General features: G+C 33.2%; 5 protein-coding genes across 5 annotated transcripts; 4 read left to right on the top strand and 1 right to left on the bottom strand.

Moving 5' to 3' along the window:
* The first annotated feature begins 4,494 nt into the window (after positions 1-4,494).
* LOC131614488 (uncharacterized) lies at positions 4,495-7,056 on the top strand. Its single transcript, XM_058886061.1, has one exon. The coding sequence runs from the start codon at positions 4,495-4,497 to the stop codon at positions 7,054-7,056; it is 2,562 nt and encodes an 853-aa protein (XP_058742044.1).
* Positions 7,057-7,178: 122 nt separating this feature from the next.
* Positions 7,179-8,840, top strand: LOC131614487 (uncharacterized). The gene is made up of 3 exons (XM_058886060.1): positions 7,179-7,504; positions 7,588-7,756; positions 8,429-8,840. The coding sequence occupies exons 1-3, from the start codon at positions 7,179-7,181 to the stop codon at positions 8,747-8,749; spliced, it is 816 nt and encodes a 271-aa protein (XP_058742043.1). The 3' UTR covers positions 8,750-8,840.
* A 990-nt stretch (positions 8,841-9,830) lies between these two features.
* On the top strand, positions 9,831-15,225 carry LOC131609711 (uncharacterized). Its single transcript, XM_058881497.1, has 13 exons — positions 9,831-10,127; positions 10,217-10,269; positions 10,367-10,535; positions 10,628-10,691; positions 11,250-11,329; positions 11,499-11,652; positions 12,144-12,205; positions 12,304-12,366; positions 12,935-12,993; positions 13,315-13,396; positions 14,067-14,113; positions 14,212-14,445; positions 14,929-15,225. Exons 1-13 carry the CDS (start codon positions 9,981-9,983, stop codon positions 14,945-14,947), a joined length of 1,233 nt encoding a protein of 410 aa, XP_058737480.1. The 5' UTR covers positions 9,831-9,980; the 3' UTR covers positions 14,948-15,225.
* Positions 15,226-17,108: 1,883 nt separating this feature from the next.
* LOC131609712 (protein TIC 20-II, chloroplastic-like) lies at positions 17,109-17,888 on the bottom strand. Its single transcript, XM_058881498.1, has one exon. The coding sequence runs from the start codon at positions 17,802-17,804 to the stop codon at positions 17,178-17,180; it is 627 nt and encodes a 208-aa protein (XP_058737481.1). The 5' UTR covers positions 17,805-17,888; the 3' UTR covers positions 17,109-17,177.
* Positions 17,889-20,426: 2,538 nt separating this feature from the next.
* On the top strand, positions 20,427-25,163 carry LOC131609710 (biotin carboxyl carrier protein of acetyl-CoA carboxylase, chloroplastic-like). Its single transcript, XM_058881496.1, has 7 exons — positions 20,427-20,721; positions 20,894-20,929; positions 21,170-21,324; positions 21,469-21,784; positions 21,867-21,938; positions 24,725-24,790; positions 24,883-25,163. The coding sequence occupies exons 1-7, from the start codon at positions 20,578-20,580 to the stop codon at positions 24,904-24,906; spliced, it is 813 nt and encodes a 270-aa protein (XP_058737479.1). The 5' UTR covers positions 20,427-20,577; the 3' UTR covers positions 24,907-25,163.
* Positions 25,164-26,682: the final 1,519 nt, after the last annotated feature.

Below are 26,682 nucleotides of genomic sequence, written 5' to 3'. Positions count from 1 at the left end.
ACAACATGGTGTGACATCTAATATACAACATGATGTAAACGATGGTAAAGTGATACATACTGATAAAAATCCTAGTACATACTGATAAACAAAACCCATGTTTAAAAAAACTCGTACATTCAACTTAAAATTACCAATACATAATTGGCACCCATTCAACTTAAGCATAAAAATTATGGTATAAATAATGAAACATTCAACCCAAAATTGGTACAATCAACATACACATACTAATTTTGTATTCTGGTATAAAAAACATTCAACTAAACTTGTCATTGGTCTTAAACAAAACTGATAGATAATTCTATTTGGATTCAATATAATTCTATTGGATTAAATTTATAATTTCATTGTACTGATATAAAAACTAGTACTGATAGATAATTCCATTTGCATTCAACTTATAATTTCATTGTACTTATATATAATAACATTTAAAACACCCTTAATATTAAAACAATGAAAATGAGAAAAAAATAATATCTTCTAAAATTTCTTCCATTTCATAATGTTCTTCGTATCAACTTCAAGTTCCAACAAATATTACTTTTGTTCCTCAATTGCGACCCTTAGATTTTCAATATTATCCATATGCTTCTCGTCTTCTTTTGTTAACTTTTCTAACCTTCAATTTTGCTTCATCATAAATTGGTCATTCACATCTTCTACTTTTTCATAAAAACAATGAAAGAACTCACACCCAATATGGGTAGAGCTATGTGTAAATTAAGAAACAAAACAAAAATATTAAACCAATTATAATTTCCATAATTTTTTGATAAGGATGAATAATTATGAAAATTTACCTTAAAATATGGACATCTCCATAATTGATTGCCATAGTTACTAAGTTACTAACTCTTGTTGTCTTGCAAAGAACAATAATATCTCCACAACGGCAACTCAATCTCCATTGAAGATTGGAACTTCTATAAACCTTCAAATCTAAACTCCAAGAACTCTTCCTTTTTGCTATGGATAAACAACGCCCATAACTCATTCTTACAAGCTTCCGTGATTTCAAACGAAGACTATGGCAATCAAGGAGAATTGTGCCCTAATTTGATTTAGGGTCCATTTAACAGAAGAGTTGGGAATCAACACAATAAAAATGAAGACGCTGATGAACAAATGCCAACAAGTATGCCACACATGCAAAAATAAACGTTTGTTGAAATTACACTACAACATTTGTTGTCTCTAGCAACACTTTTTTAAGTAACATTTAAAAATTGTTGCCTAAAATTCATCTAGGCGACGATTTTTGATTGTTGCAAAAAATATATTTGCAACCATTGATAATTGTTGCCTAAAATACTTTTGGGGACGTTTTTGGAGCGTTATTATAGTATTTCTTTATTAATGTTTAATAATTGTCCCCTTAAATACTTTGGGGACGATTTAGGAATGTCATTAAACAATTTCTTTAGCAATGTTTGATAATTGTCCCCTTAAATATTTTTGGGGTCATTTTTAGAGTGTTATCTTATTTTTAATTAAAGGCTGCATCGCTTCAAGTTTCAAAAAAAAATTCAACATGAAATTTTTGGTGGCAATCTTCCCTCCAAACTTATAGATTAAAAAAACAAAAAATTTCCTTGAAACATTATAAGAAAAAATTTAAATATAAAAAAGCATCTAACAGATAATATACTAATATAAAAAATCATAAACATTATAGAAATATTTTTTTATTCATTTAAACTTTTCAGTATCATCACTAAAACCATACGTACCCTTCTCATATAGTACGTCAAAAAACAACTATATCGAAGAATATGTTCCTCGATCAACAAACCTTTCACCTTCATGAAATTCGTTCCATAAATCTTCAAATCGCTCCTCAAATCTAACGCTGAAACTCGTTTCGTAAGTCTTCAAGTCGCTCCTCAAATCTAACGCTTTCCATAATTCTTCAAATCGAACCAGAAACCTAAATCAAACCAAAATCCCAATTGCATCGTAATTCTTCAAATCGCTCATCAAATCAGTCTTAAATCGAAACCACAATCTCAATCGTTCCTCAAACCCTAAATCAATACCTTAAATCCCAATCTCACAGACTGCTCAATCCCTAGAAGAGCTTCTTGTTGCTCATCTTCCTCTATTCCAATCTCATTCTGTAACTCTTCTTCTCTTCTTCATCCTCCATTAATTTCATCATTTTTTATTAATAAATTGTATGTTTGTTGAAAAAAAAGAGCTTATTTTAATGTGTTTGTTAACCATTTTGTGGATTAGTTTTTGGCTCAAGTGTCTATGCTGATATGGTGAATAGAAGCAGAGAGTGAAGCCCCACTCAGAACTGTGAAATTTCAAGAAAAAGTAGTCGATTCAAAAGGTTATATTTTTTATCATTTTTTCTGAACGTTTCTTATATTCTGGTTAATTTCATGTGTTTGGGTTCCGGTTTGTCGTCGACAACGAGAGCAGAACCCTTGTAAGCTCCTTGTCTCTCCTAATGACCATGCCGAGTTAGCAAGTATTGCTGTTGAGGTCGAGAGTTTCAGAGTTTGGCAAGCTGAGCGAAAAAGGAAAAACGTGAGCTGGGTTATTTTTGCTGAGAACTGACTTAGGTTGATTCGGTAAAATATTGGGTGTGTTATGTGTTATAAGATCAATTAGCTCTGTTGTCCGGAAATCCGTCGGGATTTGCGCTTGATACTAACGTTGAAGACCTATTTACAATCTGGTCTTCTAATTTATGTTTCTGAACAAAATAATATGCTAGAAACTTAGGTCTCCTCGTGCTGTCGACATGTTTTTTTTTATTTTAAAATTGCATACCATTTTTGTATCAGTTCGGGTATGTGAAATATGAGAACAATAGCTACATACTATTTTGACTACATATTGTTTTGTGTTAGTATGCAAGTAATCTTCTGTCATCAGTTTGATAGTAATAGAGAATATGTGTAACCTTACTTTGAATCCTAGAAAGAGAGGTCATATGGGAACTATACCTATGTGAAACCTCTTGTTTTGGCCTAAATGTATGTTGGTACCTTAAATATTGTGACATAGCTTCTTGCCGACGAATATCTGTTGTAATTTTCTAGGATAACAATTCAAATACTTTGTCCTGTGATATATCACAGTTTTAACAGTATTACTTGCATAATATATGTATAACATATGTATAACACATGTTCTAACTAAAATACTTAAATTATTTACATATGTATAACACACCCTCTTGATTCCTCAAAGCCTTTTCCCTCATGTTTCCTACATTTTCATTTTGGTTTATTACAAGTCACATAGCTTAAGTTAATTAACTTCTTTGAACAATTGGTTGCAGCATCGCTTTCGACACGTTCTGCGTTTCAACATTTTTGACGTTCTTGCGTTCTTGCTTCTTTGTGTTGGTGTGTTCAGGTAAGTTTTTAAACTTATTTGCTTATATGTTTCATACAGGCTTAATATATTATATTTTGCTTTAGCTTTCTTAAAAATGAAAATATTTGCTTCTGTTTTAATTTTGCTACAGCTTGTATTTTAGTTAATAATTGAAAGGGTATCCACTGTACATCAGTTGTTTTATCTTAGATATATTCTTTTATAATTTTTTTAATAAAATAATCATTCTAATTCAAATTAAGAAAACATTTGTTTCTATGTAAAGCTAGAAAGAGTATTTATAGTGGAGAGTTTCCATAACTTGATAAACGTACGTAACATAGGAGATAATTGAACACCACCACGTTCTCGCATAAATATTTATACTCGTGCAATATAAGAGGTGCTCATAGGTTGAGAAAAGAAGAGGTGCTTTACTGGAGTGAATTAAAAAAAATGATTATTAACATTTTCTTTCCTGCAATAGAAGAAGAGTTTTAAAAAAAATATTAAATAAGAGTTTTCTTTCTATTTCTTCACCTTCACCGAATAATGATCAGTTTTTTAGGATAAAAAAGTTGTAATTTTTGACAAACGAGAAATGATTAATCTCACTACTTTTTAACCAAATTAAGAGCACATGGCTATGTGATAGAAAAACTCTAACAATTTACATGAGAAACTAACAATGCATGTGTATGAGACATGAATACTATATCTTGTCTATTTTTAAAAAAATGAGTATAGCTTTTCAAGGAATAAAGGAATAGAAAATATAATATATATATTAGAATGTGTTTGAATTTTCCTTTTTTTATATAGAAACCAAAACAACAAATGCTTGGCTTTTTCCCGTTAGTCTCTTTCTAGTTCAATAATACAGTGCATATATGAAAAAGTTGTAGAGTCATCACTTAAACTAATTTTTCTTTTAAATTAGAATTACAAATATATCACTAATAAAGCTTAGTTATTAAGAATAAAAATGTTTTATATATTCACGTATTTTCTCAAGTCTCACCATGGCATACTTGGATTTTTGACAGCTAGTATTTTAGTTAATAATTGAAAGGGTACTCTACTATTTTATCTAGTAATTGCCAATTTAAGAATGTCTAAAATGTATATAATTTATTTCATTTTAGTAAGCCAAACATGATAAAAAAGGATTGGGTGGAGTTGCCTCCACACAGTCAAGGTTACAAGGATGGTGTCAATTACTTTTTGGATATTGCATTCACCAAAGGAAAGGTTGAAGAAGAAGAGATTTTGTGTCCTTGTGCTGTATGTTGCAATGATAGTTGGGAAGTAAGAGATGTAGTGTATGACCATTTATGTAGCAAAGGATTTGTAAAGGGATACACTGAATGGATTTATCATGGTGAAGATGAAAGCCTTATGGATCTGGATGGTGATAGTGATGATGAAACATCATCTCATGATGATATTGATGGGTTGCTATTTGAGACATTTAAAGATGCGGCTAAAGGAGGTGGAGTACATGAAGGGCTAAATGAAGATGCAAAGAAATTTTATAAACTAGTTGATGATGCAAATCAAGAGTTGTATCCTGGTTGTGAAAAGTTTTCCTCATTATCATTCACTATTAGAATTTATTTGTTGAAATGTCTCCATGGATGGAGCAATGCTTCGTTCACTGCTCTCTTAGAGTTGTTGAAAGAGGCTATGCCAGATTTGAACATCCCTGTCTCTTTCAATAAAACAAAATCTATGATAAAAGATTTGGGCTTAGACTATAAAAAGATTGATGCATGTCCCAACAATTGCATGTTATTTTGGAAAGATCATGGGAAAGATGATTCATGTCATATTTGTGGAGCATCAAGGTGGATTGAATATCCTGAAGTTGCTAATGATCTTGAAGAATCTATAAAAGCTCACAAGGTTCCTGCCAAAGTTCTAAGATATTTTCCTTTGATTCCAAGATTGAAAAGACTTTTTATGTGTTCAAAGACAGCCGACACATTGAGATGGCATGCCGAGCATCGTTCAAGGGATGGGAAGTTAAGGCATCCGGCCGATGCCCAAGCATGGAAAGACTTTGATGCCAAACATTCAGATTTTGCTTGTGAAACTCGTAACATAAGACTTGGGTTGGCAAGTGATGGGTTTAATCCATTTAGGACTATGAGTCTTTCACACAGCACGTGGCCTGTTGTATTAACAATATATAACTATCCTCCAAATTTGTGCATGAAGGCTGAAAATTGTTTGATGTCGTTACTTATTCCTGGACCGAAGTCACCTGGAAATGAAATTGATGTGTTTTTGCAGCCACTTATTGAGGAGCTTAAGATATTGTGGGATGTCGGTGTAGAAACATATGATATTTCAAAAAATCAATCATTTCAACTGCGTGCATCTCTTATGTGGACTGTGAATGACTTCCCTGCATATGCTATGTTATCCGGTTGGAGTACTAAAGGGAAGTTTGCTTGCCCTGCTTGTAATCATAATACTTCTTCAAGATACTTAAAACATAGTCGAAAGATGTGTTATATGGGTCATCGAGTCTTTTTGGATTCAAATCATAGTTGGAGATCAAATTCAAGTTCTTTTGATGGAAAGCCAGAATATAGGTCTGCACCCTCCTTGTTAGATTCAACAATGGTTTTAAAAGACTTAGAAAATATCCCTGATGTAGTGGGGCAAAAATATCAAAAAAAAAGGGATGGTCCATGGAAGAAAAAGTCTATCTTTTGGCAATTACCATATTGGAAGGATAATTCTTTGCGCCATAATGTAGATGTTATGCATACAGAAAAGAACATTTGTGATAATATAATAGGGACTCTTTTGGAGATTGAAGGTAAGAAAAAGGATCATGCAAAAGCTCGTTTGGATCTACAACACATGGGGATAAGAAAAAATCTCCATTTGAAAGCCACGAGTGATGGTAAGAAAACTCAAATCCCTAAGGCCTGTTTCTCCTTAACAAAGCAAGAGAAATCTATTTTTTGTAATGTGTTGAAGACAGTAAAACTTCCTGATGGCCTTGCATCTAATATTTCTCGATGTGTTCAAGTTAATGAAGGAAAAGTTTCTGGATACAAGAGTCATGATGCTCATATTATATTGCATTACTTGTTGCAAGTAGCAATAAGAGGGATATCTCCTAATCAAGTTATTATTCCTTTGCTCCGGCTTTGTTCATTTTTTCGGTGTTTATGCCAGAAGGTTATAGATGTGAAAACTTTGGATTACTTGGAAGTAGAAATTGCTGAAACACTTTGCCAATTCGAGCGTATCTTCCCTCCAAGTTTCTTTGACATAATGGTTCACTTACCAATTCACCTTGCAAATGAAGTTAGATTGGGCGGACCGGTTCAGTTTCGATGGATGTATTATATGGAAAGATATTTGGGTGATCTAAAATCTTTTGTTCGTAACAGGAGTCGTCCGGAGGGTTCTATTGCTGAAGCTTACTTGGTTAAAGAGTCTTTAACATTTTGTTCAAGATATTTGTCTAGTGCTGTAGACACGAGGATGAATAGAATGACACGAAATAGTGATGATACTCCAACCATAGGTCATCCAATTGGGGGAAAGAAACTAATTTCCCTTGACCATAAGTCTCTAAACCAAGCTCACGGCTACATTTTATTCAATTGTGATGAAGTGCAAGAATACATTAGGCATAACCATTTACTTGATACAACATTTCATTCTCACAATAAGTTTTTTCTTTCGTATTAAAAAATTAGTTATTTATTTTGTAGAGAGCATGAGGTTAATGTTCATAATCCTAAAAAAAAAGGAAGTCCAAAAAAGCTAACAATCAAAGAGAAGATTTTATTCAATGGTTTGAAACACGTGTCATGGATGAGGAAGTTACTGAATGGTTGAAGGTGTTGTCTAGGGGACCAAATGATGTTGTTAAAAGGTATTCTGGATATGTTATTAGTGGATACAGGTTTCATACAACAATCCGTGAAGCAAGGCTTAAAACACAAAATAGTGGTGTGACATTAGAAGCGGTGACTCAAATTCTTAGAAATGCGAAGGATGAAAATCCCAAAAAGATTCGTGTGACTTACTATGGGGCAATAAAAGATATCATAGAGTTAGATTATTATGGTCATGAAAAATATGTACTATTCAAATGTGATTGGTTTGTGGATGAAAAGGATAAATATGGATCTCCGTTCGTTTATTTTAACAAAAAATGCTACAAAAATGACCCATTTGTGTTGGCATCTCAAGTTCAACAGTGTTTCTTTATTGAAGATCCTTTAAACAAGAACAAACACTATGTTCTGAATGCAATCCTCAAATTAATATGGAGTCAATTGAAAATTTGTTAGGATTATCTCATGGAGATGCTAACAGTTCCCCAAAGAATAAGACACAACAATTGCATTCCTCTACATCAACTCATGCTCCATGTCATGGAAAGGTAACCATATATACCAATATTATTGATTTAATAGTGAATTTTATGATACCACTAGATTCATACTCTGGTTGTATGGTTTGAATATATGAGCCACGTTGATATAATTAAATATACTCTGTTAGTTCGACAACGTCTCTGTCATCTAGATATTATACACAGGTTATATAGATCTATAAATATGAATTAGATTGATGTAGGTTTTATTTAATTAATTTGATATCAATGTGGCCCATATTTCTGTGATTCAGACCATATCAACAATATATATTTACAATAACATATAACAGAGTATATACGGGAATGACTATATTATATATATTTAGTATAATTTAAAGGTGTCAATCTAGCTTGTTGATTATAATAATCACAGGTTTCTAACATTATAAATAAATTCACTTGACAGAGTATTATATGTAGTCCTTGGAGCATGATATAATTTTACACATACATAGATTGATTTCATGTATAAATTTTGTTTCTTCAATTTGTGTTTTTTGTACAAACTTGTGTTCTCTGCATTATTAGTTTTTGTTTTTGCGTTCCATAATTGGAAAACATAAATTGAAAAAGGGTTTGATAATTCATAATTGAGTGTGTTACTCATTTTTTTGAGTTTTTATTTATGCGAGGTTTAACTCTTGTTGATGTATTTTATTTTATTTTCTTATACAGCAAGGTATCAATGAAGATGTAGAAAATGATGATATCAATGATGAAATTCAAGAGGACGACGTAGATAGTGAAATTCAAGTGGACGACGTAGATGACGAATTTCAAGAGGACGGTGTAGGTGACGAATTTCAAGAGGACGACACAAATCTAGATGATGAATTTCAAGAGGACATAGATCTAGATGATGAATTTCAAGAGGACGATATAGATGGTGAATTTCGAGAGGAAGACGTAGATGAAGAATTCTTGGAAGAAGACATGTGTGATGAATTTCAAAAAGACGATGTGGGTGATGAATTCGAAGAAGAAAAACTTAAATGAGTTGGATGATGGATTTTTTTTTACTTGTAGTTGAAAGCATTAAACTTGAACTTGTTTTTTGTTATTTTGTTGAACTATGTTTTTTGTTATTTTGCTAGGGTCATACTTTAAAGTTTTAAACGTAATATTATAAGTATTGTTACATTAGGTATTTTATGTATTGGCTACTATCTTGAATTAATGTTAGAACTAGATTTTATTATAATATAACTTTTATGGATGTACGTTTAAATTTGATCTTGTTTATGTTATTATCGACATTTTTTTTAAATCAATCATCATCGACTATATTATCAAGAAAATAATCACAAAATAATATATTTTATGGGGACAATCTAAAAGAACAGCCTATAAGCTATGGCTACACTTTGAAAACGTTCCTCCTTATTCAGATTTAAGGGAACAATTAGTAAATTGTAGCCACATCTGGCAACACTTAAAAAGCGTCCCCTAATAGGACACAAATAATCGTCCCCTATTCTTTTTTGGTTAGGCAACGCTTTTTAAAAGCGCGCCCAAAGAACACTTAAAAACGTCGCCTTTGAGGCCGCTAATAATCGTCCCCTATTCCTTTGGTTTAGGCGACGTTTTTGAAAAGCGTGCCCAAAGACCATTGAAAAACGTCGCCTTAGAGAATAGGCAACGCCTGCACAGGAGACACTTAAAAAACGTCCCCTTTTCTTTTAGGCAACGTTTTCCAAAGTTTTGGCAACATTTTTCAAGTGTTGCTGGAGAGCCTAAATGTTGTAGTGTTAGATGAAAAAATATTTGATACAATTTGAAGAGATGAAAGATCATATTAATTTTTTTAAAAGAAAAGATTTAAATAGATTTCAAATTAATATTCTTTAGATGTAGTTCTTACTATTTTCTAATAAAAATATGACAAATATACTTGAATATCATTTAGTGATGGAAAGTAGGAGAGTTTGTATACGTGTAAAATAAAATTATACATTTATCATATTTTTATTGAAAAATAGTGAATACCACACCTAAATTAAGTTTTGTCTTTTTTTTTTTAAAAAAAAAGTTATATTTTATCTATATTTTTAATTATCAAGTTAACGAGACTCTCACTTACCCGGATACCCCACTTATTGAACGTAATCTAACCCTAACTCGTCAACTCAACAGAACTCGGTAAATTGGAGTTCCAGATCGAAAACAAAGAAAAAGAGCACTGAGATAGAGCAATACCACCAGTAGTGAAACTGAAAGAGAAGGAACCATGGACGCTATACGGAAGCAGCTCGATGTGCTCATGGGAGCCAATCGAAACGGCGACGTCCGTGAAGTTAACCGCAAGTATTACGATCGCGACGTTTGCCGTCTCTACCTCGTCGGTCTTTGCCCTCACGAACTCTTCCAGTTAACGGTAATTCACTTCTCTATCTCTCTCTTCATTCTGTTATTACGCTAAGCGACGACGATTACTTAGGTTTTCATCGTTTTTGTTTGTTTCAGAAAATGGATATGGGTCCATGCCCTAAGGTTCACTCATTGCAGCTCAGAAAAGAGTATCCTTTACGATCTCACTTGAATTGTTTTTCCCTTGTGTTGGGAATGTGATTATTGTGTTTTTGGATTGTGCTGTTTGCTTAACTCTGTTTCTAGATATGAGGAAGCCAGAGGCAAAGGGATCGATAATTATGAGAGGGAGTTGGAGGATGTTATAGATAAGCTTATTGGTGAATGTGATAGGAAAATTGGGAGAGCTCTTAAGCGACTCGAGGATGATGATGCTAAAGCGGCAATTGCAATTTCAGTATCTGAAGTTACTCAGGTGATTTTTGAGTAATGATTACAGGTTGAGTTGTTTTAGGAGTTGATGGTTTCTGGCCGGTTGTAATTATAGTTGGTTTGTATGACATGCAGACACCGGAAGTGCTTGAGTTGGCCAAGGAAATCAAAGAAAAGTTGAAAGAAGCGGATAAATATGGTACTGTTAGTACTTTCAATTTCAGTAATGTGTGAAGTTTCTGGTAAAAAATAATGTGTAAAGTTCTGTTTAGTGTTTAGTCTTTAGTCTTTTACTGTGAAGATGAAAGAATAATAGAATGATAAAAAGGGTGGGTGATACACGACTTGGAGTCATTAATGTTATCTGCTTTTATTACTGCAAACACATAGTTTTTGTCTCAAGTGTAGCTTTTCCAATAAGATGAACGTGCATGTTTCTGTGGGTATATATCAATGAATAATGAAGGGGTCATATACACGACTTGAAACTATTGATAGGCACGATCTGTTTTAGGGATGGAATAAATCCTAGTGTAGCGGAGGTGTTGGTAGTAACATCCGTAGATAACTTTCTTCAATTCCAGTTATTAGTGTGCAAGATCTTGTGGTATGAATGAGAACTGCCGGTCAAATGAAATTGATTAGCTTTGGAACTGTTTGATATGTAGTTAGATGCTTTTATTTATAACCCACAATGTTGAACTATCTGGTTTTTGTTTATTCTTTTCACTGATTTGAAATGATTCTGCACTTGCAGATCTTGAAGGCTTGTCAGATATGAAGATTAGAGCTTTGGAGATTGTTGAAGAACTTAGAATCAAAAGAGCAGACAAACAGGTCAGTGATCTTCCTTGAACATGAAGATCTGTGGGTGATCCTGGGTGTGTTTTTCTTTTGCATTTGTACATTGGTAGACCGTAAATTTAGTTATTTGATTCTGTTCACTATTGTATTGGAGAATACTATTACTTACAACTCTTTTGGCTTTTTATCAATTTTCAAACAGTCTACGCTTCTTTTAGATGCATTCAACAAAGATAGGGCATCTTTACCTCAACCTCTGCCTAATCCACCACCATTGGCACCCCTTCCTGTAATTACTCCCGATGCTCGAACACAGGAGATGATAAATGAAAAGTTGAAGAAGGCTGAGGATCTTGGTAAGTCAGTGATACTATCATCTGTATCTTGTATATGTGTGTACATAATGATAGTTTTGAGCATAACTAATTAAGTACAGACACATCTTTCTTTGGTTGACATAGATACATACTCTTTTCCTTGTTAGCATGTCAAAAAAACCAATGGCCGGCCGAATATTGTTAAAAGTTCCATTAATTATATTCGGATGAAGTATCGGCTCTATTCAATTGCTTACTATCTACTACTGATTGTATCAATTCCATCATCCAATAAACATAGTAGTAGTATTTTTTAAGTTTAGTTCATAAAGGAACAACTTTGCTAATTCAATAAGTCCCCGCCATCACTGTGGATCATGTATATTTCCACCAATGCTCCTCAACCTTGTCTCTCCTCTAATATATCCTGCAAACAAATTATATTTAGCAACTCCAAAATGTAAAAAAAAAGTCTTATTTTAGGAAGGCTCTATGCTTTTTATTTAAATTATATTATTTTGAATGAACAGGTGAACAAGGATTGATTGATGAGGCCCAGAAAGCATTGGAAGAGGCCGAAGCTCTTAAGAAGGTCATTCATTTGTTTTATTTTATCATGAACTTGTTTATGAAGGTTATTATAATGTGTCATGGCTCATAAGTCTGAAGATCTTTTTTTTTTTATCACAGCTTCCTTCCAGGCAGGAGCCAGCACTGGATTCATCCAAGTATACCGCTGCAGACGTGCGGATTGTGAGTAGACTTTACATGATTCACAACTCTTTTTCTATTGATAAAAAACACTTTCTTTAATAAGATAGGCCTTAGACTTTGTTTGAGAGCTTGGAGGGGAGGGGAGGGGAGAGGAGGGTTTTGAAAAAAAGTAACGATAGAGTGGAAAGAATTGAAGGATTTTGAAGGGTTTATTTTTATTCATAACACAAAATCCCCCTAATTTGGGGAACTCCAAATTTGTATTGGAGGAGGGTTGTGAAGGGGTTTTTGGAGGGATTAGACAAATTGTTCAAATATAATCTTTGTTGTTATAGTATTGCAAAAATTAAAAATATGTTAATGGTAAACTCTTTTATCATTCTATACAAAGTCATTTTTTGATTTTTTAAAAAATGTCATAGATTTCTCTATATTTTTTTAAAAAATTCTTTTTTCAAAGCCTTCCCCTCCCCTCCAACCTCTCAAACAAAGCCTCAAGGCAATTGTGTGTATCGTCAGTTGGCTGACTTGCGATTTTCATCTGTAATCTGTTTTAGCTATAGCATAATTGTAATGATTCTTACTACTGTTTTACTCAACAATTCAGACTGATCAAAAGCTACGTGTGTGCGATATCTGTGGAGCATTTCTAAGTGTGTATGACAGGTAAGAACTTATCCTGCACCCATGCATTTTTTTGTTCTTAAAGTTTTACTAGGGATTTATAGTGTAGAATTTGGGGTTTCAACTGCTTCAGCTTTTGACCCGTTAGTAATACCTCCTTGTCACCAGCAGGCTCTTGTGCCAGTTTTACGAGGGATAACTTTTGCAGCTAAAGAATGTGCGTCTTTTATGTTTTTATGTTTTTGCTTGTAGATCATGCTATTCCTAGTTAGAAATTTATGGGGAACTCAAGCTGTACATCAATATGTTTTCTTGATACTTCTGTACATTTTGCAGTAACATTTTGATTTATATTATTTACAGTGATCGTCGATTAGCTGATCATTTTGGAGGGAAACTTCATTTAGGGTATATGCAAATTCGTGAGAAGTTGGCAGAACTTCAAGTAAGTAATCTTTCTCGAATTTCTGATCATGTGTAATGTTATCCTATTTTAAAACTGATTGCTTAATATGTATTTCATTTTAGAAATTTTAGAATATGGAGAAATTGTTAGGTTTTACCAGTTAACTGTTAACAGCGTGACTCCTAAATCTTCTCCTCTGTTCATCTTCCGGGCTATTGTTTTTATCTCTTTCTGGAATCATGTATAAAAGGAAACATGTTGTGACTCGTAGAAAATTTAGTTATTTGATTTCATTTACATTTGAAAATTATGGTATGATAAATTATGTTTCAGATTCATCTTGGTTCTAGTTAGTTATTACTAATTAGTGACGAGATGGTCCATCCCATCACAAGAAGTTTGCTACTCCACCTATTTTTCGGCCACTAACATCGGGAGTAATATTCAATTGTCTATTATTTTCAATACTCTTTTTTTGTGCATTGTTAACTCTAAACACTACTTATGATTATTTCGAAGTGCTTGACCATTCATAGACAAGCGGAAGAATAAAAAGAAATGAGGTTGACTTTGCATAACCCTGGTTTGTCTTTCTGGGCATGTGTTCAGTTTATTGTTTGATTTTGAAGCTTTTATATCATATACTATGTGAACCTTTGTTTTATTTGGAGATAGGACAGATCTAATGCTATTATTTTCTCTGGTTCAGGAAGAAAGGAACAAGAGCCGTAAGACTGATCGTCTTGATGATAGAAGGTAAATTTTCATTGCTTCTAAACTTAAAAAAGCATATTTGATAGGCAGTAAAGTAGAATTTCATATGTAGTCAACCATTGTTTGCATTATATGCACAGATCAAAAGAAAGGAGTAGGGATCGTGACAGGGAGCCGAGTAGGGACCGTGAACGTGGTGAGAGCCATGAGCGAGGGCGAGACAATGATCGCAGGAGCAGGGACCGTGATAGGCACCATGATAGAGACCGTGGATATGACCGAGATCGGGACAGAGACTCATCCCGCTCATATGATTCAAGAAGTCGTCGGAGGTCACGATCTCGAGAGCGTTCTAGAGATTATGACCGTCATAGGTACAAGCATCCTTAACTACTTATTTTATTAATTCCTTACTTTTTTAAATTGTGGGTCCTTTTTCTATGACACGCCGTAAATAACCCACTGTAAACTAGTATATACTGGATCAAATGGGATTGATACACGTCGTTCCAGGATCAGTATGGTTTTTACTAAATTGTCACTCCTATTGCATTCCTTGTTTTGGAAATGCTTAATTTCTTGTCTGTGTTGAAAGTCTAGTTCTTAGTCTTTGGTTAATCTTCCGGACATGGGTTTTGTTTAGGAGAAAAGTGACCAATTTCAACTAATGATAAAAAATCCAAGAGTGGATTTTAACCGATACATAGATTATTATGCATCTCTGATGTTATGGATTGATTTTCACACCATTGATTGAAAAAAAATTTTCTCTATTTTTTTTCTTTCACATTTATTGAAAGCCAATTGTTATATTATTATGGTTGCCTCCTACTAACATGTCTTTCCTGCTTTGCCAGGCGTCATGATCGGTATTAGCAGCTGCCATAAATCTTATGGGTGCTACAAGATGTAATATGGGTGTTAAACCTCGTTTTGGACGAATAATTTTGCATTGTTATGAACCATATCCAAATATGGATGTAATTTGAGCTTAGGTGTTACGAAATCATGGTTTGGTGTTGCTTTGCAGTAGTTAAATCTAATTTGTAATCTGCCTACTTGGAGCAGTTCTGCAGCCGTGCTTTAAAATATTGTTAGTTTTGTTTTGGCTGTCTTTGACTTATTAAAACAAAAGTGTGCATCCTTTATGTTTATGCATCATGCCTTTTTTAGTTACTAAGAAATTAATTTAAAACTTTGGCAAAGAATGTTGTGATAGTGATAATTTGTTTTGTCGATTTTGTTTCAATTAACATTTTCCATGTAGGAATGTAAATGGATATCTACGGGACGGATAGTGTGATATCCGTGTCCGCGATCCATTGGATAAATATGATATCTATATGCGTCTCATGTCCGTGCGGGTATCCGCTAAGTTGGTAATTCGTTGATTTTAAGGTATCTGTTATCTATGGATAACATTTATTTTTTTAAATTTATTTTTCAGGTTCTTTTAAAGACAAAAAAGAACTTATCATTACATAATATCTAAACAATCTCCCTTATTTTTTTCACATTAATTTTTATCACATTAATTTTTTTCACTTTCACCAAAATTTAATAATATTCAAATATAATATCTATATATTTCATTTTTAACCAAAATAAATAAAAGATATTGTAATTGTGAATTATATTGGAAGAGAGAACGAGCCAAAAATTGATTAAAGAAGGGTGGTATAGGTTTGATTAAAGAAGGTTGGTATAGGTTGATTGGACAGTGGAATTGTTAAAGGTATAAAGGTATAAAATATAGAAAAAATATAGAAGTTCAAATATGCAATGGGCAAAGAGGATGTGTGGAATGTGAAAGATTTTTTTCCAAGAAAACTTTTATAAAATGAGAAGATTGGTTTTTTCTTTTAAAATATAAAAGACTTATGTATAATAAACTAATAATATTTAAATGTTTTGAAATGTATCAGTGGACTGCCGATATTTATTGAACTACTTGTTGCATATCAGTGACAGATTTTATCGGTGGATACCGTGGAATATGAATTTTTTCCATCCCTATTCCCATGGGACGTGTAAATTGACCCTACCGAGCTCACTAAGTTTGTCATTTTCAATTAGAAGGTATATGCGCTACGTTCGCAAGGACATGGCTGTGCATGAAATTGCAACCGGAAATTCTTGCAAAGGTGGTCACCGTTTTTCTAATTTATCTTGACAATATTTGTAGTAAGCTGTAGAATGCATTACTTAGTTGCGTTTTTCAAATTTCTTTAAAAATTCATATGAACAAAATATAGTACTTGCAGCCATTGATACTTCTTTTGAATACTGTTTTTTAAGAGTAATTGAATATTGCTCTTCAGAACAGTCTATTTTGTTGACAAAATACTGCATATAACTTTCGGAGAAATTTACCTACTTTAATAGTAGCCAGATTTTAGATTTGTCATCTGCCACGTAATTATTCAAATACATTGTTATTTGTTGTGCAATTTTATTTACATACCATGCCAAAATATGTTTGGCAATCTATTGAAGTGCTTACGTTAAACCAATAAATTCAATAATTTGAAATATAATTTGAAATGTCTCAAACTTTCCTATTAACTCAATCATTTGAAATATAATTTGAAATGTCTCAAACTTATGCTTGGCACATGATGAAACGCTACCATAAAGTTTTAGTTTTAGTTCACATGCCAAAATAAGCATAATCTGTAACTTATTAGACATGTTTTCTAGGGTTATATAACAATTATTCTCTAAAACATTCTGATAGAAACTGGTATTGTGATTGTTTATTTAGGGCAATATATTAGAAAACTGGTTCTGTACCAGTCATATAAAGCAGTTATATAGCAGTTACTGCCCACTCAACATTTAATAATAATGAAATAAACTGTTTCTATAACTAACACATTCATTCTAGGCTGTATGAGATAAAATTCATTCTCTAAACACTTGTATGCAAAAACCACTTGATGATTCAACCGGGTTGATTACACATGACAAGCAATATAGTGAGTCGAAATTGAAAACGACACCTAATTGTATTCATTCAATCAATCAAGTAACATAGTAAAGCAAAAGAGAATGTTTGTTTATGATAATACAAAAAAAACACTAAAAAAAAACATAGAAATGAAGTTCAGATTTGTCTAGCAGCAGCATCAGCAACAAAAGGCAAGTAAGGAGTACGCCCCAAAAGACAAGACAAAGCACTATAAACAAAACAGAGAATACTGAAAACAAACACCACATTGTGAGACCAAACCATAACCTTAAAAGCCAATCCATATCTACCAGGAGAGAAGATTCTCTGAAACAGAAGCGGAAGAACAAGGAGAACATCCAGCGTGAGTGCTTGCATTGCATTGAATCTAACAAACTGAGGGAAATTAGGGTTCCTCACTATCCCCAAATAGAGAGCAAAGAATGCGACAAACGAAGCGTAAGGGAGGGATCTATAGAAGGAGAGGAAGGGAATGATGGGATCGAAGAGGAGTGCGAATTTGGGGTATTGGGTGAGGATGTTGTGGCCGTATTGGAGAGAATTGAAGAATGGGAGTGTGTATGCGGCGATTGAGATTAACCGTTCCGGTGGTGCGGGTGAGGATAGGTTGGCTTTAACGACGGCGTTTCGGAGTTTGAGTTTTGAGGGGGGTGGTGTTAAGGGTGAGAATGAAAGGGAATTGGGTTTTGGTTTGAGGGTTTGGGTGGAAGGTTTGTGTGTGTGGTGGAATGTGCAGGGACGGAGAAGAGCAAGGGATGCCATTTTTTTTGAAATTGAGTTTTTGGTAACTGCTGCTGCTGCTGCAATGAAATGCAACTGTTTTAGGGCTTTGTTTCGGTATTCATCCTTACATTCATTGGGCTGGGCTAGATATACTACGTAGAGACTCGTTAATAAACATTAGTATAAATTTGTATTTTTAAAATAAATTATTACTATTTTATAATTATTATACAGATAAAATATTTGGTGGAATGTTTGAAAATGAGATAGAATCATCTTCACAAATTAATAATGTATGTGTATGTGTGTACATTTTTCCATTGTGTTTTATTGTGTATGTTTTTATTTAATTTTTTTTTCAAATTTTGTCTATGTATTTAAATACATTTTATATCGTCTCAAATAATTATTTTATTTAATGAGATATTATCAACACAATGTCTATTTTATTTTTATTAATAATTTGTTTTGATTTGAAAGACAAAATCCTTATTTCAAAATATCAATTTTTTCTTTTTCTCAAGAGTCATTGTTTTTTCTAATTGCATGATTATTTAAATATCAATTTGTTTATCTATTTGTTTACAATTAAGTAACATATTTTAAATCTACATCTGAATATAATTACATTTTATATTCAAGTAAATTTTCTTTTTCATGGTTCACTCTCAACTGCATATTTAATTTTAATCAGTAATTATCTTAATTTAAAAGATATTATATATTCTTATTTTTAAATATTAAATATTTATTTTTCTTTTTCTCTCTTGTATTTTAATACAATTGAATTATATAATTATTGTTCATTTTAAAATTAATAATTGATTTTAAATTTAGATACGTATCTAAATACAATTTATATCGTATCAAATATATTTATACATACGGCCGCATAAATATCTAACTAGTTTAAATCTATAATCAAATAATTTCATATTTAAAAATTCAACCAAGTGAATAAAATAATTAAACCTGTTCATTTAAATTAAAAAAGTTTATTCTTTTACTGAAACAATTTAGAATTCATTGGAAATTGAACCCATTTAAAGATCGCAAATTTGTTTCACCAATTCTAATTTGAAAGTCGCAAATTTCATTCTTTTTTGATCAACTTTCTATAAAATCAACAATTATTTCAATAAAAGTACTCTCTAGATCTAAATCAAATATAAATACAAAGATATTAATTTTGAGCAATGTCTGGATAAGATTTTATAATAAGGTTGGTTTCAAATCTTTGAAGAATATGAGCATCTTTTGCATGGGAAATCTCAAACCTTTGATTCTCAAACGTTGTTCCTAATCTCCTGCAGTTAGATCTGAGAAACGAGTAACACTGGGAACCATATAAAGATCCATTAACTCATGTCTTTTAGCGTGATGCATTGAATCTAAGATAGAAACACATTGAATATGTGATAGAAACTTGTTCCGAGCTACAATGACTTTCTTTTGTTTCATTTTTGTGTTAATTTCACTATTTAGAGTTTCTCGATAAGTGTTTCGATAAAAATGGTAAATCGGTTTGAACCAGATCTATTTCAGACTCACCTTTTAATATAGTCGCCTTCAGTTGAGAAAACCGCCCGTAGCTGAGATATTCGACCTTTAATTAATATTTACATTCAACGAAGGAACTCGCTAGTAGGGAAAGTGACACATTTCAAACAAAAGAGGATCTTAACAAAACCCTGTCCTTAGCAAAAGTCCTCGTGTTCAAGGGATTATGTAGTGTTAAATTATCGAGGATCATAAACTAGGGCATCCTCGCATTAGACACAGATAACTTGTAAATGCGTTAGTCAAAGGAGATGGAGTATTCCACTAGCCCTTGAAAATAACTTCTCCTAGATAGGAGGGAGGGGTTGTCGTCACTCAGGGATATCAAATCCTAAGCCCAAAGGATCTCTTTAAAGGCTCTCCCCTCAAGGGAGGAAGGACAAATCGTTACACCCTAAATCATAACGCTTAGCAAGATCGTAACTTATATGATCACACCCCTTAGAAGTTTATACCTAAGCACATCGTCCATTTGCAGAGCCTTTCACCTCACATGAGCAAGACTCATAAAACCACCACAAAACACCACCATACAAGGCTTATCGTCGTTGTGAGCTAACCCTAACCACCATATAATGTTATAAATATATTAAGACCTCTGAGTCCCACTAACCTTGCAGGAGGAATACATAGACTTGTATTTTTTGACTAGTACAAACATGATTTGGAATCCTACGACTCATTTGTTTCTATGTTGTTGAAATGCATTAAACCGATAGAGTCAACCTATAACAATTTAACTTTAAATTATGAAATCTCTAACAATATTTTGTATCTACTAATTTCACACATTTATAATAATACTTATTTGTTATTTATGTGTATAATATAAAAAAAAATCTTAAAAGACAATATAAAAATTATTGATATTTATAAATTAATAATTGAAAATATATTATATATCATAGATAGAAAAATAATAAGTCATCTCATTTTGCGAGATGGTGTGAGTTCACTACTAATTAATTTATTTTTATCATTTTATTATGCTTTAAAGTAGAATAATTTGAAAATATTTTTGTAATATATGATATTTTGGGAAATTATTTAAAAAGAAAAGTTTATTTGATTAAAAAAACACAGATACACAGATATGCATTGGATATCATAAGTGTGAGCTAGTTGTACAGTTGAGAGCTGCCTCACTCATCAAAACACAAAACAAGTCTGACTGACTTACCTTTGATTTCCTCGATCCAACATCCTGACTTCCTTCTTTCACTTCACACTTCACTTCACTTTAGATTCATTCATGGCTTCCACTTCACCTTTTGCCGCTACTCTTAAACCTTCAACTCTACCTTCCACCACCAAATCCTCACGCTTTTCTCACTCCTCCATCTCTTTCCCTCTTCTCTCTCCTAATTCCAACAACTCCCTCCGTTTCTTCAACAAGGTAACTAACTAACTAACTATCTTTCTCATGCCTTCATTAATTAACACTTGTCTTCTCTCTTTTCATATCTTATCTTTTGCATCTATCTTCCATAATTATTAACTCTTACTCTTTGTTTTTTATTTTATTTTTTATAAATTGAATCTTAATTATGTCACTACTTTGTGTGCAGGGACTATGCCCCAGAGTTAAGGCCCAGTTAAATCAGGTAAACTTTCATTTTATTTTAGAGGATTCAAAAACAAAAAATTATAATCATTGCTTTGAAAATTAACTCTTGAGATTGTGAAATATACATACAGTTTGCTGCAAATTAGTATAGTTTTTTTTCAAAATTTACTGTCTTGATGCATATGTGCGCGCTCTCACGCATGTTTATATGCTGATTGCGCGCACTCACACACATGTTTATATGCTGATTTTGGTTTCATATTTTGGATTCGACAAGGTTTCCCTTGATGGTTCTTCCAATGATGTGCCTCATGTTAAAGCCAAATCAGATGTGGAACCACCTACCGAACCTTCATTTGAACAGTCTTCTTCAGTCCTGGAAAATGAAGAATCAATCTCTCAGTTTTTTATTGAAGTTGCAAGTCTTGTTAGGTAAGTAACCAGTTTCGATCTTGCTTGCTAGTTATTGATAGTATTAACTATTAATTAAGCAGTGACAAATATATTATATATGAACTTTTCTAACATTGTTGGAGTGGACCAATGAGAATCTTTGTTTGTGTTTTTCTACGGCAGGCTTGTTGATTCAAGAGACATTGTGGAGTTGAAGCTGAAGCAGTCAAACTGTGAAGTAACAATCAGGAAAAAAGAGGCTTTGCCTCAACCAGAATATGCTCCTCCACCTGCAGGGACGTATTCACCACCTTGGCAAACGGCACCCCCTGTTGCACCATCGTATTCTCAGCCTCCTCCTACTCCTACTCCTTCACCTTCACCGTCAACTTCTCTCGTTCATGTCAAGTCACCTAAGTCATCACATCCGCCTCTTAAAAGCCCCATGGCAGGGACATTCTACCGAAGTCCTGCACCGGGTGAACCACCATTTGTGAAGGTAGATCTTCCGTTTAATTATATACTACTATTCTTTGTATAGTGCTTTTTGGAAGCTGTATATAAAAGGACTCTTTCTTTAGGTTGGAGACAAAGTAACGAAGGGCCAAGTCTTATGCATCATTGAGGCAATGAAGTTGATGAATGAAATAGAAGTAAGTTCAAAGATTTTATCTTCTTTTTTTATAGTAGCTATTAAAATTTTGAATTTTACATATTGTGACTCTATAAGATGCACTTATTTGTTATACACCAACTACCTCTCATGTTTTTCTTTGCACTATTTAAATATTGAATTTGGTTCTTTAATTACCTTGCATAGAAAATAGGGTGTTGCTAGCATATTTGATAATATAAAAATGTTTTACAATCCCTTTGTTTGAATAACATAGAAATACTTGAAAGAACCATCTGAAAAGCACTAGGGTGGAGCCTTGAAACAAACCTTTCACAAAAACCAGTCTAGAAGTGACAAAATTTTCCCAAAAATCAAAATCCACTTCAAACAAAGATATCACAGAACAACACATGAAGAGGACCCCGCCATAACATCTTTCTCTCCTTACCCGTTTTAAAGCCTTGGAATTTGTTCAACTAGATTAGTTGCAAGGTCTTTGAGAAAACTCATTTTTCACCAACAATTCGAGAAAGTCCAAATGCAAAGGCAAGGTTAAAAAATAACTGTGTAGCTTTTCCTTAACAAAAGCAACCCACATCAATAGACTTTTTTGTCAGGTCTATGATTCTGTAGGACATCCGTGTATTAACAAAACTGGCCTTCCCAGTATGCCTCGGTCTATTTTGTTTGCTTTTTGTTTTCTGAATATTTCGTTTTTTGGAGACCCTGTTTCTGTAGTGGCATCTATTAATCCATTTCATTCATCCATGAGCCAATCCAGTAGTTGGTATAACTTATAAGTCTTGGCTGTTGTTAGTTACGCCTGGTGTTATATTCTGAATTTCTTGGCCTATGTTCCGAAAAATTTAGCTTGGAAACTTGAGAACATTTTAGTTTAGAATTATCAGTTGTTATGGAGAAACTATTTGAAGTAGCTTTTCTGGTTGGTATATGCCTTAAAGTCTTAAACACAAGCTGCAAGTTACTCTCCGATGCTTTTGCCATCCATACTACATCTAGGATTTTCAATTTACTAGATATTCTGAATTTCTTGGCCTATGTTCCGACAAATCTAGCTTGGAAAGTTAAGAACATTTGAGTTTGGTATTATCGGATGCTCTCTCTGTCTCATGTGAATGAGATTTGAAGTAGCTTTTCTTGTTGGCATGTACCTTAAACACAAGCTGCAAGTTGCTTTTCGATGCTTTCACCATCCATACTAATTAGCTGTCAAAATGGGCTATCCGTCCCTAAACCGGCCTCAAGGTTTATTAGATTGGGCCAAAAAACTGTTTAAATCTGGCCCTGAACAGGCCAACTCTTAAATATATTTTTTTTCAAAAACTATAAACATATTACTTATTAGTACTATATTCTATTTTAAAAAATACTATAAACTAGATACTTCAATTATTCAATAAATCTAAAAAGTTAAAATTTACTTATAATAAAGAAAGGAGGAAGTACTAGTTTAGGAAAAAAGCCACTTGAAAAATCGTGTTTACTCGCAATGTATGATTGGTGAAGGGTCGTGTCTAATTAATTATCTTCAAGAACATTAAATTAAGCCATTCACATCCATTTTTTCAGACTTAGCTTATTATTATTAAATATGGATTATTACATGTGTCTGACGATGCTCTTTTTTCTGCTTAATAGTCTCTTGGTGTACAAATGTATAATATAACATAGTAAGAACTAACCTCTACTTTTCTATCATGTAAATTGAATAAAATAGAAAAGATATTTTGTAAAGTGAGGGAGGTCTTCATTGTGTTGTTTACGATTGAGATTGAGTATTTCGGGTCAGATAGACTGCCCATAGCCCATACAGGCTAGTCCTAATGGGTAGCAGACTTTTCTTGGCCGGTAAAAAGCCCTAAAAAAATTATAGGTTTAAATTTAAAGGCCCACACCCTATGTCTTATTGGGCTTGACGACCACCCATATGGGCTAACCCATTTTTATAGCTCTACATTTCTCATTTTGTTTTGTTAGTATTTCAGGACTTTGTGTTGCATTTTTAACATATCTAGGATTATATTCCTCGATTTTGACAGTAAAACCATGATTAAACCGATGCCTTTCACTCTTACCATAAAATAGTAACTTATTGAAAAAATGTGACTTACAAGTAAGCAAATATTTGGAAAAGTTGAATGAGATAGGTAAAGGAGGAAAGCGGTATATAGGTTAATCTATTGCTCAGGAATCTTTGTTTCTTTTGTTTTCATTTTCAGCATGCTTTGTTCCACCTCTCATTAATAGCTCCTTCCTGTAGTTTTCCTTGATATTTAATAATATGTGAATAGGTTTGTTAGTAATCAAATATAAAGACTCAGTAGTTTTGAAGCTCCATGTAGTTTCATGAGTTTGTTAACATACATTTAGCTTTTTTGTTAAGGTACAGTTCTTCACCTATAAAGCATGAATAAATAAAGCAAAGAATCCTTCCAATATCAACTATTAATGAAAACTTGTACTTCAAGTAGTACTAAAAAATTGGGCAAATTGCATTTATTATGTTAGTTCAGAATAGCTAAACTTCACAGTTTTTATGGAAAGAAAAGTATACAGTGCTAAATTAATGAATTATATAAGTTTGGACAATGGTTTTAGACATCTTCATTCATTAAACTTAAACCTTGAATTTAAAACAAGAAGAAGCATAAATATGCTTAAATCTGATTCCTAACTTGGCTTGTAAGTTGTAACTATAAGATGGAAACAAAAAAGTCAACAAAAGATGTGTTGGCTGTAGCGATTTTTTATGGTCTTGATGATCCTGTGGCATCTGAGACTAAATTTGTGTACTATTTACAGGCTGATAAGTCAGGAACCATAGTTGAAATCATCACGCAAGATGCCAAGCCTGTCAGCGTTGGTACTGTAAGTACATTCCGGACCCCCGTGACTAGTAACTCAAGCAAAACTAGTAACTTTTTGTCATTAGAGATTTGATTTTGTTTGTTCCTTTGCAGCCCCTATTTGTGATTGCACCGTAGAGCCGGCAAAGTATTCAAGTAGGCGGACGATAATCTGCAGGTCGTGTTAGTTGAAAAGTGTGAGGCTTATCCCGTCCCCGAGGTAGAGGAAGTGTAGGAAGATTTTGTTTTGAGTTGGGATGTTGCAATGTTGAGAAGAATTACTAGCTTATTTTCCCTCTTATTTTTCACTTCTAGATGATTGGACTAAGTTTTGGTTAACTTTTCTTTTGTTTTCAACTTTAAGTTAAGTTATTGTGTATGATATTTATTCCAAATCTTCTGTTTTTCCTTTTTTATGTTTTTTAAGAGTAAGGGAGCATTTGATCCTAAAAAACTTTCATGTTTCTTTTTCCCAACTATGTTAAGAATGTTTCTATTCCAAATCACAACCCAAATTTGCCAACAAATTTGCACATATGGTAAGAATGTTAAGCTCTAATTTTCCAATCTAATTGATTAAACGACGAGTTCTTCTAATCAAACTTCGACACGAAAGACTCACACTATAATCTCCCATAGTCATCTTGACCATCACTTGAGAATAAACATGTAACTCAACATTTTCAAAATCAAGCCTCATAGCACAAAACAATCCTACTAACACACTCCACAACTCGCCTACACAAGCACGACAACTCCCCACAAATTTTGAAAAACCTCCAAGCCATTCTCGACCACTTACTCTAAAGAGCCGTCCACTGCCTTCTTGATTCTCATCCTTGCTCGACGACGAATCACATTAATCGATCTCTTAACTGTTATATGCTCCAACATACTTGGAGTTTTTGTCTCAAGGTTTCATAGGCCGTTGCCAATTATCCACATGTATGCTTTTGTTCTGCCACAACAAAATAGCATGGTATGTGGTAGCTCAATAGGACGACCAATCCATATCAGAACCAACATTATTTTCATTCATGATATTAAACTTAATTCAACATGACAACATGTAAGATTAGTGTTGAAAAATAAACTCCGACCATTATTACTACTCATCACATTCAACCATAACGTCATATCTTGAGGACAATCACTAAGCATGTGCATCTTCATCTCAACGATGTTACTACACTAACTACAATTTTCATTCCTCAATCCCATCTTGCTTTTTGAATAATTAGTCATTAATGTTGAAAATTTCTTTACCCACCTCCCTATGGGGGTCACCCCCAGCGAAAACCCAAAACTGCCCCTGCTTCGGAAAAGAACTTCCGAAGTTTTTTTTTTTTTTTTTACTTCGGAAATGCATCTCCGAAAACACCACTTTTTTGGTATTTTCGGAGATGCATCTCCGAAGTCATAAAAAATTCAAAACCGTGAATATTTTCGGAAGTGCATTTCCGAAAATATTTCTGCATATACAAATTTCCCTCCTTCACTATTTCATCATTTTTCTCCAAAACTTCTCAAAATCCTCTCTAAAACCCAATCAATCTCCATCAATTTTTCGCCCTAAAATCAAGTTTCAAACCGTTGATCACGTTAAAGGGAGCATAGAAAGCTACAATTTCAGGTAAACATCTCTCATTTCATCCCCTATTTCACTACATTGATTCAACAAATTTATGCTGAAAACTGATATGGTTCGGAAGTTCATTTCCGAAATATATCACCTAATAAATTTCGGAAATGAACTTCCGAAATATGCCCTGGCAGTTAAAAAAAAACAGTTTTGGCCAATTTTGCTAATTTTTGCATTTGTTAGGTATGGTGCATCCGGACAACATTGTGCAAGACGATGGAGTATTAAATCCGGAAATTGTCAACGTTAATAACGATCCGGTTATTGACGCT

Source organism: Vicia villosa, linkage group LG6, assembly GCF_029867415.1.
Source record: "Vicia villosa cultivar HV-30 ecotype Madison, WI linkage group LG6, Vvil1.0, whole genome shotgun sequence".
Taxonomy (NCBI): domain Eukaryota; kingdom Viridiplantae; phylum Streptophyta; class Magnoliopsida; order Fabales; family Fabaceae; genus Vicia; species Vicia villosa.
The sequence above is the reverse complement of the archived record's forward strand: the minus strand, read 5'-3'. Positions and strand labels throughout refer to the sequence as shown.

Bases quoted from the DNA above. Each gene is read 5' to 3' on its own strand.
- LOC131609711 (XM_058881497.1), top strand. From the start codon at position 9,981: ATGGACGCTATACGGAAGCAGCTCGATGTGCTCATGGGAGCCAATCGA. The intron at 11,330-11,498 runs GTCAGTGATCTT...ATTTTCAAACAG, and splicing joins TCAAAAGAGCAGACAAACAG to TCTACGCTTCTTTTAGATGC. The intron at 12,206-12,303 runs GTCATTCATTTG...TTTTTATCACAG, and splicing joins AGGCCGAAGCTCTTAAGAAG to CTTCCTTCCAGGCAGGAGCC.
- LOC131609712 (XM_058881498.1), bottom strand. From the start codon at position 17,804: ATGGCATCCCTTGCTCTTCTCCGTCCCTGCACATTCCACCACACACAC.
- LOC131614487 (XM_058886060.1), top strand. From the start codon at position 7,179: ATGGATGAGGAAGTTACTGAATGGTTGAAGGTGTTGTCTAGGGGACCA. The intron at 7,505-7,587 runs GTTCGTTTATTT...TCTTTATTGAAG, and splicing joins AAGGATAAATATGGATCTCC to ATCCTTTAAACAAGAACAAA. The intron at 7,757-8,428 runs GTAACCATATAT...TTTCTTATACAG, and splicing joins ATGCTCCATGTCATGGAAAG to CAAGGTATCAATGAAGATGT.
- LOC131614488 (XM_058886061.1), top strand. From the start codon at position 4,495: ATGATAAAAAAGGATTGGGTGGAGTTGCCTCCACACAGTCAAGGTTAC.
- LOC131609710 (XM_058881496.1), top strand. From the start codon at position 20,578: ATGGCTTCCACTTCACCTTTTGCCGCTACTCTTAAACCTTCAACTCTA. The intron at 21,325-21,468 runs GTAAGTAACCAG...TTTCTACGGCAG, and splicing joins GAAGTTGCAAGTCTTGTTAG to GCTTGTTGATTCAAGAGACA. The intron at 24,791-24,882 runs GTAAGTACATTC...GTTCCTTTGCAG, and splicing joins AGCCTGTCAGCGTTGGTACT to CCCCTATTTGTGATTGCACC.